Source organism: Ursus maritimus, assembly GCF_017311325.1.
Source record: "Ursus maritimus isolate PB19 chromosome X unlocalized genomic scaffold, ASM1731132v1 scaffold_X1, whole genome shotgun sequence".
In the NCBI taxonomy this organism is placed as follows: Eukaryota; Metazoa; Chordata; class Mammalia; order Carnivora; family Ursidae; genus Ursus; species Ursus maritimus.
This window is the reverse complement of record NW_024423319.1, coordinates 30870604-30889146: the sequence shown is the minus strand read 5'-3', so window position 1 is coordinate 30889146 and position 18543 is coordinate 30870604. Positions and strand designations below refer to the sequence as shown.

Below are 18543 nucleotides of genomic sequence, written 5' to 3'. Positions count from 1 at the left end.
TCAGAAAAGCAACCACATTGTGAGGGGGAAATAGGGAGGAGAGTAAACACAAACAACCCCAAAGAGACGCCAAGAAAAGCGAAGCCAAAAGAAGCAAGCGCAACACTGTTACAAAACTGTCTGGTTTTGTAACAATTTCCCTGCCGCTGGCCAATGAGCGGCGTGGCGGCGCGTCACGTGGTACTGTTTTATATAACACTTTGCTGAGACAAGACAGTTATTAGTCGGCGCGGGGCGGCCGGCATGGAGCTCGTGGAGGCGCGGCAGGGGCTGGCGCGCGGCAACGCGGCGGTGGCAGTCCGGACTCTCTTCAGTCGCCGCTCTCCGCTCTAGGTCTCTGGCCCTAGACGCCTCTTCCCTGCGCGCCTGTCTCCCTCTATGGATTCACTTCAGACTGGACAGATGCTGAGCTTGCCCGCCGAGCTCGGCGGCAACAACTTAGAACTGGCGGAGCCGGCGACATCCGCGGCCCGCGTCGACATGGGCCCCCAGCCGGAGGCGGCTACAGAAGGCTCCGCAGCTTTAGCCACTCGGGAGCCGGAGCCGGGGCCGGAGCCGGAGGAGCAGCCTCCGAGTACCCCGACGCCCGAGTGCAAAGTCCTGCTCAAGCAGGCTGACGCCCTGGCGTCTGGGGGGCGCCTCCGGGAAGCCTTCGAGGTGTACAGACAGCTCTCCGAGCGGCAGCAGCTGGTGGCCGAGCAGCTGGAACAACTGGTGCGCTGCCTGGCCCAGAACGTCCCTCAAGGCGAGGCGCTGCCGCCGGCGCCCCCGGACGGGAGCGGTGCGGCGAGCCGTGAGGCGGCGGCGGAAGAGGCAGGGGCGCCAACGGTCGCCGCGGCCACCGAGGTGTGGGACGGCTTCAAGTGCCGGAAGTGCCATGGGTTTCTGTCAGACCCCGTGTCCTTGTCGTGCGGCCACACCTTCTGTAAACTGTGCCTGGAACGCGGGCGGGCCGCCGACCGGCGCTGCGCCCTGTGCGGGGTCAAGCTCTCGGCGTTGATGGTGGCCGCCGGGAGGGCGCGCGGGGTCCGGCGAGTCGCGCAGCCGCCAGCGGCGGCGGCGACCGCCGAGCCACCGCCGCCGCCGCCGCCACCGCCGCCGCCGCCTTTGCGGGTCAACGTGGTGCTCAGCGGCCTCCTGGGCAAGTTGTTCCCCGGCCCCGCACGGGCGTCGCAACTCCGGCACGAGGGCAATCGGCTGTACCGCGAGCGCCAGGTGGAGGCGGCGTTGCTCAAGTACAACGAAGCGGTTCGCCTAGGTGAGCCCACCGCGTCGCCGGGCCGGGCCGGGCGGGGGAAGGAACGCGGCGGGGAGTTGGGGGGCGCGGGGTGAGAGAGGGCCGTGCCTGGAGTGGGGGAGGGGTGTCTGGGGTTCGGTCTCTGACTTGGTGTCTGTCGCTACCAATTTATCGCCCTTTCTCTGTGTCCCTGTCTGTCCCTGTCGCTCTTTGTCTTTTTCTGGGTCTCCTCGTAGCTTGTATCCCCGAGTCTCTCGGTCAGCTTCAGTCTGGGTCACTGTTTCTCTGTCTCTTTCGCATCTTTGTCCCCCCGTTTCTTGCGCGGGGTCGCGCGGTCGCTGAGTCTCTCTCCGCCCTCTCCCGCCGCGCGCCGGGGCTGCTCTTGCACCTGCCGGCACCTTCCCGGCGGGCTGAGGAACTTCGCACCCTGCCCACACTCGCGCCGGGGCCGCCTGCCTCCCGCCGGCCCGCGACGTTCGGTCGGCGCGGGAGTCTGCCGCTCGCGCCCGGCCCGGGGCCGCCGTGGCGGCGGGAGTCGGCCCTTCCGGGGCCGCGGCTCCCGGTGGGGTGGGTCCGGCGTGGAATTAGGTCAGGAGAGCACTGGTTGCATAAGGGCCGCGAGCGGCCCGGGCCGGGCTGCCCCTCCTCCGCGCGGGCGGGATTGTGTAACGGCTGAGGTAACCGAAGTGGGCCACGCTCGCCTCGGAAACCATCCCGCGAGCGTGTGCAGGGGGAGGGGAGCGTTCGCGCCCCGCTGCCCTGTGACTCATTGTCACCGCTTCCTATCACACGATCCTCGGCTGAAATAGATGCCCCCCCCCCGCCCCGCCCGCCCGCAGCCTGCGCTCTCTTCTCGAACCCCTGCCCCGCCAGCCCGGCGGGCGGCCGGCCGGGCGCCGCAACTGCTCGGGGATCCCCAGGGACCGCGGGCTGGCTACGGAGGGGGGCGCGCCTCGGTCCCCCGCCGCCGCGCGGCTGGAGGAAGGACGGGTGGGCTTGGCTGCTTCAAGGGCAACGTGAGCAGCCCCACTGCTCTGGCCGCGCCGGGGCGCCGAGCTCCCTCGAGGAGCGGCTCCCGCTGACCCTCCGCGTCCCGACCCAGGAAGTGGCTGCGGAGCTGCGGGCCGGTAGCGCCCAGCTCGGGCCAGCAGCCGGGAGCTCGGCCGGCGGGGCGCGGCGTCTGGCGAAGCGTGCCGGGGAGGAGGCGGCAGGGCCGGGCGGACGGGGCTCTGGGGATCCGCGGGTGCCCTGAGCCCGACTCCGACGGGTGGAGGAAGGGGTGGGCTCGAGGCTCCACGTGTCGACTCGATACCCGAATTTGCAACAGGTAGTGGGGGAAGGGGAGGAGCGCGGGCTGGCGGTGCAAGGCTGCAACGCGAGGTAGAGGAGGACCCCTCCCCCCACGCACATCCTGTGCCCAGGCGAGGCACACCCACCGTGAGCCGGCACCGGGCTGGCGAGTGCCGCAGAACAAAAGGGGATAGCATACGCTGTAAACTCTGCTAATGTCTGGAGAGCGAGCAATGGGCACTCAAGCAAGTCCTCTGTGCAGCCCTGGGGAAAAACCCCACGAAGCGTGTTCCAGCAGCCGCAGCTGGAGCCCAGTCCCTGGGCAGGAGCGGGGCAACCTGCAGACAATGGAGGTCACTTAAACCCAGATCTCCAAGGGAGGTTCCATTCCTTTCAGCTATACCTCAAGGGCCAGGAAAGCCCCTTCCCACTGTCTTCCTCCCTCTTTGTTGCTGCCGCTGCTCTTCCCCAGGGAGTTTCTTCCTTCACCTTTGTTAATCTGAGAGGTCAGGGTGAAAAAAATCATGACAGCCTTACCCTTTTAAGAGGTAAGGGGCCTCCCCAGCAGGCGGGTATATCTGTGCTGGAAGATGGCCACTGTCCCCTTATTATTCTATGTAGTGCACACCCTTCAGAAAAAGGAACATGTCCCCCGCCCCAGCTTCAAAGCTTCAAAGTCTGACCAGCTAGCTCTATGACTTGGAGCGGATGCCTTCTGCTCCCTGGGCTTGATTTTCCTCATCTGAAGAATGGATTGGGTGAGCCAGGTGAATTCTAAAGGCCTGTCCAGCCCTGGCATCTAGTGATTCAAAGTGTTAGTGAGAGCCAAGCTTGCTGCATTCCCAGCAGCCTCGTTTAGGTTCACTCACATTTGGCCATCTAATGAGAGGATGGAGCCTTGCAAGTGCATTCAGAGAAACTTCATACGTGCTGGGCTTTGTAGACAGAGGTGTTGCTAATGTCATGAGAAGACTAACCTGGACTTGTCTTCCTGGTGGGCAGGATGGGGGTCACATCTGGCCACCTCCCTTTCTCTCCACCCTGGCCTGTTTCCTTGTGGGTGATACCTCACTCAGAAGCCAGGCTGCTGGGTGGTAGCCATGCATAGCCTCGAAGTAGGGGGCCAGGGTTTCCTCTGTGTCAGAGCCGCTAATGCACCACTGACCCCATAGGCCCTCTAAGGAACCGCTTGAGAAGGGAGCAAAAATTACTTCTTTATGGGGCACCTGGATGGCTCAGTTGATTAAGCATCTAACTCCTGATTTCAGCTCAGGTCATGATCTCAGGGTTGTAGGATCCAGCCCTGGGCATGGAGCCTGCTTGGGATTCTCTCTCTCCCTCTCCCTCTGCCCTCCCCCCCCCATCAAAAAATTTTAAAAAATAAATAAAAGTAAACAAACTTAAAAAAATGACTTCTTTATAGTTGGGGAAGCTCAGATCCAGAGTGGCTTGCGGGGTGTGGGAGGTGTGTGGCAGGTAGGGCAATATCAGGGCTGGAAATGGAGTCTAACCCTTTGGATCCCCAATAGCGAAATCTGAGATAACTTGCCATTTGCTCAAGACCCATCCTCATACAGGACTTATGTGTTCGTGCTGGGACCACTAATGAGAGCTTTTTTTTTTTTTTCTCATTCTGGCAGCTCCAAATGACCACTTGCTTTATAGCAACCGGTCTCAAATTTATTTCACCTTGGAGTCTCATGAGGATGCCCTGCATGATGCAGAAATAGCATGTAAGCTCCGCCCAATGGGTTTTAAGGTGAGTGGAATGGGAGCGATGGGAATGGATTGTACTATAAACAGGAATTGGCAGGAAGGGCTGCCTCCCTGAAGGTTTGGGGCACTAGAGCTCAAGTAGAGCAGGGAAAAGGCTTTGCTAAGGAGCTGGGGGTCCCTTGGCAAAGGGTAACTCTGGGGTCTGCAAGGGAACTGGATTCTTCCCCAATTTACTTCTTCACCTGATGACCTGCAGAGCAGCTAGGCTTTGTGACTCTTCAGAATATGGACTTAGCGGTCAGACCACCGGAATTTATGCCCTAGCTGTGCTACTTCTACCAGCTGTGTGGTCCTGGGCAAGTTACTCAACCTCTCTGTGCCCCATCTCCTCATCTATAAAGTGGGGGGATATTCAAAGCACCTACTTAACAGGGTTTGTTGTGAGGATTACATGAGCTGATTCATGTGATATGCCTAGAACAATTCCTGGCACAGAGCATTATATGTTCTGTCATTTTCAGGGACAGTAGAAAGCAGAACGTGAGAGAAGTATTGCTGGCTGGTTGTGTTATTTCAAGTCCTTAATATAATCAGCCTGCTGGTAACCCCAAACATCTAGGTCACATGAAGGGGTGGTCGGAGAAAGGCTAGACACCTCTTAGGTCACTTTCTGCATCTCTGGCCTCAGGACTGGCCCTTAGTCACGTGTCAATATTTTGTTTAGGAGATTAGGCTTGAGCCTGGGCTCTACTACTTGCAAGTTAAGTGACCATGGGGAAGTCGTTTCACTCTCTTGACCCCAAGGGTCCTTGGTTGCAAAGCACAGCTATTGCTGTCTGCCCCAATTGCCTCCTGGGGAATGTGGTGTGAGGGCCACAGGTGAGCATGATCAAGAGGCCATTCTGGGAGCTCTGCCGTTTGCTGGGCCTTGGTGCAGTGTTCTGTCTACACAACCCCCGGATAACACCTCGGAAACCCACCTTACCCAGGTCCTGATCTGTGATCCCTTATCTGAATCCCATGGAGCCAGAAGTGTTCAGAGTCCAGAATGTTTCTGATTTCAGAAAGACCATATACTAGGTGGCACCCTCAGTGAGCCCTGGACAGCATCCCACAATCACACATGCTAATATTTCTGCCATACATTATGCAAAAATTCACACTAAGTGAAATAAAGACTAGGACTTATTCTATATCATATGTATTTGCCACCTAATGACTTCTGATGCCAAGCTTATGAAACTTTGGATTATCAGACTGTTTCTGGAGCTGGTAACCTCAGATAAAGCATCCATGGACCTGCACACTGGGCCGTTAGTGTCAGAGTGAAGCTCTTATGTTCTTTGATGAGGAGGTTTTCATGGGTTATGGCAGAGTAGTATGTTCTCCTTCCCAAGGAACAGATTTGCAGTTTACTAAAAGTCACCAGTGTCTTGACCCAAAAGAGCTTCAGTGAGAACATTTCATGCCTTATAGCAGGTGCAGGTCAGGAAGCTGCCTGGGGTAAGAGGACTTCTCTTGCAGCTTCTTCCGCTCCCACCCTAAACCTAGGGCCTAAGGGTGGGAGCCTTCATAGTACAGTGGGAAGCAGGGCCGAGAAGTAGTGGACCATTTCGGATGAAATGGGAAAAGTGACTTCCCCAGTGAAATCAGAGTTGGTGGAAGTAGTAAACAGGAGTTTCATTTCCCCAAAGTGCTGGGGTAAGTGGAGAGGCAGCTCAGAGAACGAACGATATTGTCTTGAGGGTTGAGAGAATATTTGAACTGATGCATATGATTCCAAACCAGCCCATACCCTGATTTGCATAGTTCCCACCATTTCTGTGTGCAGTGCCCCTAGGGGAGGGGTGTACCTCCTGAGGTCCTAGTCCAGCCAGTTCAGCCAGGCTCAGCGGTACTCAACATATCCTGTAGATGGTATAGCTCTCAGTGGGTGGGCTGGCTACCCTGAGCAGGTGGAGTATATGGGTCGCTATTTGGTATGATTGGAGGGGTCCTAGAGACCTCTCCAGTCTCCCAACACTTATCCCTTCTAGCTGCCCTGAAATGTCACGTAAGTCTGTCTCCAGGGGGCCCCTGGCAAACACTGCTGGGAGGAGCAATGAAGGAAGCCATCAACACCCAAGTTATCAGTCAAGATTAGGCTCCAGGAAGAGGGTGGGGGGGTACAGGGCAGGACCTCAAGAGGTTTGGAGCAGGGGCCACAGCTCAAGAAGGCAGATCCCTGCCTGCCAGACGGTAGCCAGGCCGGAGCCAGAGGGCGCCGCCCCAGGGCCTGTAGAAGCATGTTAGGAGGGGAAGCTGGGAGTGGCCAGCAGCTGCAACCTGGATTATTTCCTTCTCTAAGTTAGACTCAGGGTCAGCCATGGAGTCAAGGGAGTGGGGAGCAGGCCCCCGAGGGGCACCCTAGATGACTCAAGATCAATGCCCTCTCAGCCAAGTTGCAACGGCCACCTGTCCCAAGGCACAGAGAGAATGTAGCTCTCTTCCCACCTCTTTTATTGTTCCTCCCTCTTCCCCAGGATGCTTTTCTGCTACCTGAGGAGTTTCTCTGCTGGAGCAGTTAGGCAGGGACACCAGAGAGCCCTAAAACTTCTTTATACTTTTTTTTTTTAAGATTTGTCTATTTATTTGAAAGAGAGAGAGCACACGTGCATGTGAGCGAGGGAAGAGGCAGAGGGAATGTTCAAGCACACTCCTGCCAAGCGGGGAGCCTGATGCAGGGCTAGATCTCAGGAGCCAGGAGATCAGGACCTGAATCCAAGAGTCAGATGCTTAACCAACTGAGCCACCCAGGCGCCCCTAAGACTTCTTTATGCTTTTTAAAGATGGGGGAAGGGAACAGAAGTGAGCTGAGCCCACGGGAGGGAAAGCATTTGCTCAGCCCCTGGTTAGCCCTCTGAAGGGAAGTCAGCTTTGTGGAGAAGAGCATTCTGGGGATCCTAGACCACAGTTCTAGTTCCAGCTTTGCCACTGACTATACCTTGAGGTCTTGGAGAAGTCATGTCCTTTCCCTTGGGCCTCTTCTGAAAAATGATCAGCAAGTATATGTGATCACTCAGCCAGTAATGTGGACTAGGTCTTTGCTTGACAGACTAGTTAATAGAAAGGCCTGTCTGGGTGGGTTCTGGAAGCTGGACAGTATGTGCTTAAATGAGGGTTCTTGCTACATTTGGCAATACCTCCAATACAGCAGTGGGGCAGCAGGGAGGTCATATGGCACGATGGTTAAGAAATTAGACTTTGGTATCAGTCAGTCTCAGACTTAAACCCTGATTCCATAATTTACCAGCTGTGTTCCTTTGGGCAAGTCACTTTTCTGGGTCTCAGTTTCGTCTTCTGTAAAATGGGCTTCAGAACATTTGCCTACATGATAGGGCTGTAGATAAGGTAGTCCTTCTAAAACCCTTCACACAGTAACGAATACTCACTAAGCGTTTGGCTAGTGTCAATAAGTTAACAGGCGAATAAGAACAGGATTGAACGCTAATGTTTTCTTCCAGGCACACTTCAGAAAAGCACAAGCCTTAGCCACCTTAGGCAAGGTGGAGGAAGCACTAAGGGAGTTTCTATATTGTGTGTCCCTCGATGGAAAGAACAAAAGAGCAAGATCTGAAGCCCAGAGGGTGAGTTGAGATGATGTCAGGTCCAGCTGCCCAGTGGGCTCCCACTTCTCTGTCTTCTCCAAGGAGGGGAGTGAGGGAACTGCCCTCCCTGGCATTTAGGGCCCTGAGTGGGTGGCTCCCTTGGTTAAGGGGGCAGGAAGGAGACACAAGGGCCAATCGCCTGGAAACACCATCCTCTTGGCATACACAATCAGATTGAGCAGTTCCTGCATTTTTGGAGGAGCCTCTCGCTTCTTACATTCAGCGTCTGGGTTGTGAGTAGGAAAACCAAACCAAAGCAAACCAAACAAGTTAACGTGGGAGTGGAGGCTCACCGATGAGAATCTGCCTGTTGATGAGAGGTCAGGGGTGTGGGGCTGCCTGCAGTTGTAGAACTGTGCTTTGGCTGAGTCATAGCTTCACCAGCCACACAGGGCAGCCAGCTCCTTGCCAGGAATGTTGGTCACCATCTCCCCTGCTATATGCAGAACTCCAGCCTTCAGCCTTGGCTAGAAATAGAACACACACTGTCTCACAAATGTAAGTCAGGGACCCTTACGATATAATCCAAGCAGTCATTCCAACTCTTGAATCCCAGGAGAATGTGGTGGTTTTGTTTTGTTTTTTAATTCATGAAATGTTAGCCCTGGTGAAGGGTCAAGCGTCCTCAGTTCATGGACTGCATTGCTTACTGTTCCACAGTGTGCTTTCACAGTGTGGGCCTAATTGGCCCGGAAGTTGGATGCTGACAGTCAGTGGTGGCCTCTGCCCTCCTTGTGCCCCTCCCCCTATTCACCACCTGTCTCCAGTGCCTCTGTCCCTGTGAGGTTTGGCAGAGCCGTGGGTTAAGAAAGCGAGCAAGAGACAGGATTGGTTTCTGAAGGCTCCAGAAAGGAATCTTTAGCAAAATCAGTGAACTGGGGGAAGCTGAGCTCTGAAGGTTGTGCCTCGCACATATTTCTTCTCTGGAAAGTTGCTTTGACCTGGTTTGGGAAAGTGGACAAGGGGTTCTTGAGGGGAGTACTGGTGGCAGAGAATTGCTCCAGGCTGTGAACCCTTCCCTGAATCTTAAGTATAGTCCATGGTGTAAATAATAACAGCTAACATTTATCGAGCATTTCCAGTGCACCAGGCACTGTGCTAGGGCTTTCTGTGGAGGCTATAATTGAACCCCCACAACATGCCTATGAGGGTAGGTGATGTTATTTATCCCCATGTTACAGATGAGATAGATGAGGAAGCCGAGGCTTGGTGACTTCCCGAGATCATGCAGCTGGTGACTGGTGAAAGGGCACATAAACCCAACTCCATCTGCTTCCAGAGTCTGCCTTCTTAGCCATTCCACCATTCTTTGTCCCAGGAGGACATGCCAGGGGGCTTGGCACTCACTGCTGGGGTAGGGTGGAGAGTAGCAGTGGGACCGTCCGGTTCTGGGGGTGGGGGATGGACAAAGGTTGGTTAGAAGAATCTTGACTTTGGGGGCAGAGTATGCAAAGGCCAACAGAGGCAGGTGTCAGATCCAGGGGTGAGTGGTTTCTTGACTCCTGTTCGTCCATTCCCTACTTGGCCTGAGAGGCTCTGGGGTCATCAGTTGGGGTGACCTTTCTCTCCAGCCACTTTTATAGACCAGCTAGTGTCACTTGCACAACTGCGTAACGGGATGGGGCAAGGTGTTGTGCTAAGCTCTGGAGACCCAAAGAGGCATAAGCCACAGTCTCCGTCCTCAGGGACCTTCCAATCCTGCGTGTGTCATACAGTGCACTATAAATGCCAGGCAATACAAGGGAGCGGATGCCCATAGTGAACGTCCTGGAGTTCTGAAGTGGGGCCAAGAATATGGAGGCGAATTTCCACCGACTGTGATGAGGGCACGGCAGCCATATACGAACACTGAGGCCCCTCAGCAGTTCTTAGGTACTGTACCGTTCCAGTTTCGGGGCTGAAGACTGGACAAAGATGGTCCAGGTTCACTTGGCAGTAATTGGCTACCTCAGGCGCTCCCAGGCCTAGGTTTCTTTTTAATGTTTGTTTTTACCTCGGATTCTTTTTTTTCCCCTTCTTGGTCCATTCGGGTCTTTCTAAGGCTGACACTGAAGTGGAATTGACTTTCATTCACGTGGAATGATTATTCTCACTGAGCACTGATCCCAACTTTTGTTTTCCAAAGCCGCTGGGAAGGTCTAGAATGAGGTCTTAGGTAGTAAATGTAAGAAGTGAAGTGCTGTTGCTGTTTCTGCCTTGTTTCCTTCCATTTCTCCCCTCTGCCTCCCTTCCCACCCCCCTCCACGCTCTGCCCTTTTAACCTTGTACCTTGGGATGCTGTGTGGCCGCCACTGAAGAGCGCCATGCTCTCTTTTCGAAAGTTTCTATCTCAATTCCAGTTAGTTAACACCGTTATATTAGTTTCAGGTGTACGACATAGGGGTTCAACAATTGCATACGTCACCTGGTGCTCATCAGGCACACAAGCACCGTGCTCTGTGGGGGAGACTTCCGGGGAGACTGCTTCAGAAGTGGGTTCGTCCTGTTGGGCCACTCAGGAGGGCTTCTGAAGGCCAACTTTGGTTCCTGGGGAGGAGGGGCCTCTGAAAGCTGGCATTTATGGCCCTGGGCACTGTGAGAACCTCCCCACCTCACTCCTTTACCAACAACTTAGACCTGGGAAGTGGGTTTCCCTGAGCTGGAAGGAAACTGCGATCTGTCTGAGGACTTTGGGCTTGAACGCTCGGCCTCTGCCTGGGCCCTGGGATTTATAAGTATCTTAATTCAATTCCGTCCGGGGTGATGAGTATGTATTAGAGAACTGTCATGGGCCTCCAGAAGCTGGCCATCTGGTTAGAGAGAAAGACTTAGGTGTGCGGCACGATTTGAGAGTAGGGCAAATTCGTGTAATATAAGGTGCTCTATTGCAGTGCAGTAGGGAGCACAAGCGGACAAGTGAGACCAGGGGGTTTGTAGCACCGGAGCCAGCCTTGGAGACTGAGCAGGGTTCGGCTATGTGGAAAGTGTGACATCTCAAGGAGCGTCGTGAAGGCCCTGCTGGGGACCAGCAAGGGGACAAATTAAACTGGACAGAGTTTGGTCGGAATTTCTGTCAGCCTCCTTTGATCAGTTCATACCCTATTCCCCTGAGCAAGGGCGTGGAGCATCCTTTAGGGGGTCTCCAGACACTGCAGCGGCTGCCCAGTGGTAAACACTTCAATGTGTGTTCGAAGCCAAGCGAGCTGCTTTCTTGTGTTTCGTATTATATACAGTATGTCCACGTGTCTGTCTGTAAAACCCGTGCTGGCACAGGGGAGAATTGAAGCAAGAACACGGGCAGCTCGTGGGGAAGCTTGCACGAGAACACACATCCTTGACTCCCAGGCCCTTCTGGGTCCTCTGGGTCTTCACCTGTCTCCTCCCCCGCCCCCACCTTCTCCAGCCGCAAGGGAAACCAGCCCCAGACTGGAACCTGCTTGCCTCCGGTACTTGAAGTTACCTGACAGTCTCTGCACAGCGAAGGCCAGAATGGGGGAGGAGAGGCTGGGTTCTGCTCTTCCCACCACTTCACTGTGGAAGGGATTAAAGTTCCAAGGAGGATGGTCTGGGGAGGAGGGAGCAAAATGGGCCAGCAGGGGAAAGAGCTGGAGGAACCTAGAAGACGTGTGTAGACTTCTACCCACGGGGGTGCTACAGACGTGACTGTAGGTCCCCTGGTGTTGTCTCCTGCCTTCACCTCTCTGTCTCTTTCCTCCTAGATAGGTCTTGAATTCCCACTGCAGGTATTTCTATGGAATGGTAGCATGCAAGTGATGGTTCTTAACTTTGGCTAGGGTGACAGAGGCATCTGTGGTGCCTTTTTGAAATCCAGATTCTGGGGCCACACTTCAGGCCCGGGGGAGCCAGGCGTGGGAACTTGGGACCTGGAGTGTTGATAAGCTGCCCAGGTACCTCTGACACACGCCGAGCTGAGGTGGGGGTCTCTGGCTCCAGGCTGCTTCCCTGGAGTTTCACCCTGCGAGCTGTGTCCCCCTGCCCCTTCTTCCCCTCCCCCCCACCACCCAAACACCTGTAGAAACTTAAGCAGTGAAGTCTTCTGTTTTATGTCACAGCTTCTCCTTAGTTTCTTTTCACCATCAGTCCCGGGGGACTCTCAGGAACATTTTCCCGATATCCTGAAGTTGTTGGCACCTCACCCTAGATTAAAGGAACACGTAGAATCAATGGCTACTGAAGGCACCAGTCATAATCTACCAAAGTTTTCACAGGTAAAACTCAACTCGCCCAGCTCGCTCGCGATGCTTCTTTTGGCTGTTGTGTGGGCAAACGTGGGAGTGAGCCCTGCCTCTCCTTCAGCTCCTGAGAAGGAAGAAGTGGAGTCGCTAGTGGTGGTGTTCTTTGCTAGAAGGTTATTTCTTACGGAGAAAACTGGATTTCAGGCACGGTCCCTGGGGGGGGGGAGTTGGTTTTATTACCTTCATTTTTTCAGTTCTTGGTCAGATCCAGCTGAGAGAGAGATTTGATAGAAGTAAAAAGGAGCTGGCCCGTGTCCCTTGGAGCCATTCAGTCCCGGGCGGCTTTATCAGCTTAGGGGCGGAGCCTGGGAAGAGGCCTAACAACCCCTCCTTTCCTGCTTTTTTTCTTTGTTCAAGCTGCTGGTCTTTGAGCACCAGCTGAGTTCCTTGTGTAAAGACAACTCTATTTGATCCCCAAGTGGAGGTAATTTTATATTCCCACACGGTGTCTTACACATCAGTAGACTTCCAGGACGCAGTTGTAGCCGGGAAGAGGGAAGCAATTTGGGAAGCGTTAAGTCCCTGGGAGGAAGACGGGTCGGGCCCATCTTTGAGAACAAGGGAACAGAACCACGGAGAGATGGGCTCCAGGCCCTGGCTTTCCCAGCAGAGGGCAAGTGGGCAGAAGCTGGGGCTCAGAAGTCCAGACTTGAAGGCAGAATTCAGCCCTGAAAACCTAGGCACCTTGAGGCAATAGTCTTGCCTCCATCCGTGCCCTGTGTTCTCCCCCTGTATGGAAGCCCTGTGATCTCCACGGCTTCTTGGGTTCTCTGACAGGCAGGAAACTTACGTTTTCCCTGCTTCTCTCCCCGCTCTTGAGAAGGAATAAAATGCAGGTGTGCCTGACTTAACACACACACACACACAAACAAAAAATGGGGCAGAACCGAGTATCTTCTGAAGTCAGAGAACCCCTAGCGCATGTCGGTAATGTTTGAGATCATTAGTACATGATTGAGAACACTAATAGTGAACTGAGGAAGTGCCGGGAGTGACTTCTCATCACAGCTCAATCAGAAATGAGGGAAAACAGCACCTGTGGCTTTCCGGGCTGAGCCAGCTATGGGGATTGGGCTTCCACATGAACTTTGCTTCACAAAGCAGTGCACTCCCGTGTGGACAATGCCCGGGGCTCTGGGAAAGTTGAGGGAGCAGCCCTGCTGTGGTGCTGCACGTCCCCCGAACTCCCCAGGCTAAAGCCTGAGAAAGACCCACGTCCTTCTTCTCTGCACCTCACTGTTCTCTCCCCACCATACACTCCCCATTTTCCATCTATCTACCATTTTGAGGGGCTAGGGGCTGGAAGGAAAGAAAACAACAGCATTTGGACCTGTGGACTGTGGATTTAGAGTAGAGTTCAGGGTTCTCCAGATAAATCTGCACAAACACCTTGTCATTGGATTTTTTCTAGATCCATTTTCAAATGCTCCCTCCTGGACAAAAATTCTTGAAAAGGCTAGAGACATTATTGGTCGTTTTACCAAATGACTTGTCTCTTTTTCAGACTTCTCACCCAAAATCGAGTCAAAAGAGTAGTTTGTCTTTTGACTAGTAGAACCCGGAGTTCTCTTGACTCTGTGTATAACACAGAGCACTGGAACCTGAGGTAACTCCACAGGCCTGTGCGCACACCCGTGCCAAAGCCTTAGTGAAAGTCCTGTTGGAGCTGGCGTGCGGCTTGCAGGTGGCCTGGAGTGGCAGTGAGGGTGGCAGGAGGTTGAGTGACAGGCTCCACCCTCACTGTGTGCCTTGCTTTCCCTCAGGCAGTAGCTGGGGAAAGATTTGGCCAGGAGAGGGCGGGTTGCCACTCTGTGTCTGTCCCCTTCACCATACCCAAGGTGTCTGTCCTCTCCACGCCTTCCTGTCCTTACCTAGGGAAGTTCTTCTGTCTCACCCAGGCCCGGCATGCCTTCACTGCAGGTGCTGTGTGGCCAGAGGTATGAAATATGTCTTCTGACTGCCCCCCAGCGAAGCTGTGTGTGCACTCAGTGATCAGGGCTGCGTAGCTTTCTCTCTGTCCCCCATGGGTAGCAATGTCAGAAGACGACGCTGGTCCTAAGGTGATACTGATATTTCGCTCTTTCTTCGTCCAGGAAAACCCGGAGATCCCACACTGTTCTAGTCAGGAGGAAGCAGCGGCGGGGGGAGACGGCGGCAGCCTGGCAGTCCCAGTTAAAGTAGAGGGGGAGGGGCAACAAGGCGACCAGAAGGGCCAGGCAGGAGACGAGGAGGAGAAGGGGGACGCTGCCTCTGCAGAAGCTGCCTCCACCAAGGCTGGCAAATGCCAAGAAAAGAAAAGGAAGCATTGTCAAATTGAAACCCAAGACCCAGAGGTGCCTGCGAAAGCCTTGAAGCCAGGTACTGACTCCACCCAGGGAGAGAGGGCCTTGGAGGCGGTGCCGGGGCGCAGCAGCGTCTGCGGGTTACTTGGCCTCCATCCGCGGGCTCTGCGGCTCCGTGGGCTCCGGGCGTGCGGCCAGGCTGTGGCACCGAGTCGTGCCACCTCAGGGCGCGTGAGGCCTCCGTGAGAGCGCACGTGGTTCCTAGCATACCGCTGGGGTTCACTAATAATAAGGGAGAGCCAAAGCCTTGTAAGGTCAGGCCCCATATTGCGTCATGACACCTCACGCCCTTGATGGCTAGCTGCCCTCACCCTCGTCTCCATTCCAGGCACGGAGGAGCAGGGAGGTGCGATCAGGCCTGGCCCGCCTCCTTCCCAGCTGGGGGCCCAGAGGTAGGCTTCAGAAGCAGCAGCCGCAGCCTCACGTCTTTCCAAGACAGGCGGCAGTGCCAGGATTCAGTAGCAGCCTTGAAGGCCTGGCTCGGGCCATGGAATCGCTGCTGCTCCCCCTGCGGCTGTTGAGTGAGGTGCCCGTTGCATTGGAGTCGAGTCCCCAGGGCTCTTGGACATTCCCAGGCTCACATTTTTCTTCTATGGGGCTGCTGGAAGCCTCCCGGAGCCTCCTTCAGGGAATCCCAATCCCGGTGGCTCAGGCGGCCACTGAATCTACCCTCTGGGAGGCAGGGCGAGGGCGGCAAGCTGAAAAACTAATGGGATTCTTTTGCCTCGGAAGTGCTGTCTGTGAAAATGAGGTTGGTCCCTCTCTGACATACTGCTTTCTAAATCACAGATCCTCCGGCTGAGCAGGGGGCCGAGGCTGCTGCCAGTGCTCCACTGCCGTCTTTTGTGGATGCATCTGACCTTGAATGCGCCCTATGTATGAGGTATGTGACGGGGACTTTCACTTATTGCTTGAGCCTTCTTCTTCTGGGGAGTCTGGACCATTCGGCTAGTGACCTGTTGTATGGTTGGTTAGCATGGAAAAGCCTGGTTCTAACAGAATGAAAATCATGCTGTTGTTTGTCTCACGGGCTAGCATGTGTCCCTTGCTTACAGATTATATTCCCTGCACTCCTGACTTGGAAATACTTAAAGAGTGGGAAGGAAATGGTCTACTTGGAGATCACAGACTGATGGCCACACGCTGAATGTCTTTAGTCTGGCCTTCATGGGATTTTCTTGTTGTTGTTAAATGTGAATGTTTGGTGATAGGACATACACTCTCCAGTTGGCCATGGTTCCCCTCTCTCCCAACTGCCTGTGTCTTATATTTGCATTACTTTCCTGGTACCTTGTAGGTATTTGAGTTCATGACCCTGGAACTAATCTCGACTACTGGAGCAAGATCTCAAAGCTCAAGGGCTGACATCAATGCCATAGGCCTATTCTTTGGAAGCCAAGTAGAGGGCCTGACTGGTTTTCGTTTTGAACCATATTAGTAGTAGGCATGTACTTCTTGGCCAGACATCCCTTCTGTACCCAGTGGGGAAGCAAATTATCCACACACCTGCCCAACCCCCTCAGAAAAAAAGGAAGCTGGTACAAGCTTGGGCTGTGTGGAAAAAAAAGTACTTTCGTTTTTTTTTCCTTTCACAGCTGTGACTTTGTGGAGGAAGAGCTCCAAAGCCAGATGGCCTGGGCTTGAACCCTGGCTCTGCCACTTACTGGCTGTTTGACCTGGAGCAAGTGATTTTCTCTGCCACTGTTTTCTCATCAGTAAAGTAGAGAAGGGTAATACCTACCCTATGAGGTTGTTATGATTAATCGAGGGAATCTATTTAAAACACTTAGAATAGTGCCGGACATATTAAATACTCCATAAATGTTAACTCTTTTTCTTGACCAGAGATTCTTTAACTTTAGGCCCGTGGACCCCTGAGGAAGTTCTATGTATGGATTCTAATAGATCTGTGAATTCCCTGAAGTTGTATGTAAAAATGTATATGTGTGTGTGTGTATTTCCAAACAAAGGTCCACAGATTTCAGTAGAGTCTAAAAAGTGTCTTTTTTTTCCAAAATAGCATTAAAAGAAGGCTGAGACATTTGCATAAAAGTTGTTAAGATGGTTGGCCCAAGAGATGTCAAGAAAAATCCTGTGGTCTACCACACAGTGGGATCCAGCCACCCAAGGATCCTGAGATGGTTTCTTGCCCTTTGCAAACGCATATGCCTTCCATATCAATCACATGCATCGTCTTTGGAAGGACTTTCCTGGTCCACATAAAAATGAGTAAGGAGGCCATGACCTGGACATGTACTTTTTCTCTCTCTTAAAAATAATTGAATTGTCAGATTTGTTCCTGCGCTTGGGCAGGCCTGAAAACGAACAGTCCGGCAGATGAATGCCACAGCACCGAAAGAACGCCTTCCAGATACAATCGGGGAGTTTTAGGTGGAGTGGGTGAGAGTGGGGTGGGCTATGTAACCAGTTCCCTTTGGCCATCTCTCTGTCCCCCTCACAACAAAACATCCTGTGGGTCATGGAGGAGCCAAGGTACGGGGCAGAAACTCTGCTTCCAAGCGGAGAAATGGGCCTCTGCCTTTGTGCCTCTAAGCCACAGTCTTTCAGGTGTCAGACTTTGCCAGATTGGTTTAGCTTGTTCAGAAAGCCCAGGTCTTTGCTGAACGTATCCTCCTTAATACTCCTCCCAACATCCAGCCAATGCAAAATCAAACACACAGACTCATCCTGTTTGTGTTTTTGCTGAGGGCTCAGAATCCTGAGGTTGAAGTTCTTTTGTTCTGTTTCCTCTGCTTTCTCCCTTTCATCTTGTTTGTCCCTGATCTCAACAGGGGGCTTCAGAAAAGGGTTAGAAATTTGCTCCAAGAAATAAACACCAAGAGGATAAGACCCCCTTCTGGTTTGCTCACCCTGAGTTTAAAAGCCATTATTTCCCTTATCCTGCCCCTCTGTTCTAAATGAGACTTCAAAACAAAAGCCCATCTTTGTCTGGGGTAGCTGTCATATAGGCTGGTAAGTTTTAAGGAGACTCCAACTGCTTCAGGGTGCAAAGGAGCCTGCCTAGTCCAGAGAGCATTTCTGACCTCAAGGCTCTTAACTATAGCCCTTGGGGCGCCTGGGTGGCTCAGTCAGTTAACCGTCTGCCTTCGGCTCAGGTCATGAGCCCGGGTTCCTAGGATTGAGACCCGCATCAGGCTCCCCACTCAACGGGGAGTCTGCTTATCTCTCTCTCTTTCTCTCCCTCTGCCCCTCCCCCCACTTGTGCTCTCTCCCTCTCTCTCAAATAAATAAATAAAATCTTTAAAAGAAGCCTGTAGCCCTTGGTCAGAAGCATGTAGTTCCCCTTGCAACAGGCTTTGTCTGTAAGTCAGAGATCCGATGTTGACAGAGGCTGTTTCATATACATGCTTTAGTTTGAATACAGTCTTGACGAAGTTCCTGTTTCCACCTCTCTAGTGCTTTTTTTCCTTTTTATTGTCATTAGGATTATTATTAGGTTCTATTATGATCCTCACGTGTCTTTGGACGAGAGGGTGTCTAAGGGTTGAGATATTTTCAAACCATCTGCTGGGTCATGAAACTAAACATTTGTACCTCCTCTACAAGTTTCTAGAATGAAATCTAGTTCTGTGGTGCTGCATTAGTAGAAGGCAAGTTGGAGTGTGAGGTTCGTCTGACTCTAGAGGGAAACTCAGGAGCAGCTTGTCTGTCTTGCAGGGAAAAGGGTGGAAAAGGTGAATGGGACAAGAATTGGGGTGTGCATTAATGAGACACTTTCCAATCTCCCAAGTCCCCCTGGCTGGATTGGGAGAGCTCTGTTGAGGGAAGTTGTTTCCTAATTCCAACCCCTCAGAACTCTGCCCCCTCAGTCTTTTGTGACTGGAAACCTTCCCTTGAGATTTAGCCAGCTGGATACTCTTGCCACTGGGGGCCACCTCTGGGGCTGTTGCGGAACAGCGCCTTTGGGGTGACAAAGATATTTTGAGATGTGGAACAAGAATGTTTGATATTTGAACCAGTTACCTAATGGCCCAGTGACCTCTTTGCCAATTGAAACGAAAACTTTGTATTTAACCTAGTTTTAGCTACTCAAATAGCTGGGTGTTAAGGAGTCC

At 53.3% G+C, this 18543-nt stretch overlaps 1 protein-coding gene across 3 annotated transcripts in view; it reads left to right on the top strand.

Annotated features, from left to right (window-relative positions):
• Positions 1–307: 307 nt before the first annotated feature.
• LONRF3 (LON peptidase N-terminal domain and ring finger 3) overlaps positions 308–18543 on the top strand; it is a 39288-nt gene continuing 21052 nt past the window's right edge. The window contains exons 1-5 of one of the 3 annotated variants that reach the window (XM_040628695.1): positions 308–1258; positions 4168–4286; positions 7747–7869; positions 14219–14483; positions 15257–15350. In XM_040628695.1, the coding sequence (XP_040484629.1) occupies positions 379–1258; positions 4168–4286; positions 7747–7869; positions 14219–14483; positions 15257–15350 (1481 nt within the window). In that variant the 5' untranslated portion in view covers positions 308–378. Of the gene's footprint in view, positions 1259–4160; positions 4287–7746; positions 7870–11942; positions 12099–14218; positions 14484–15256; positions 15351–18543 lie in introns of those variants that run through there. The other 2 variants (XM_040628705.1, XM_040628701.1) reach the window with 2 other exon arrangements.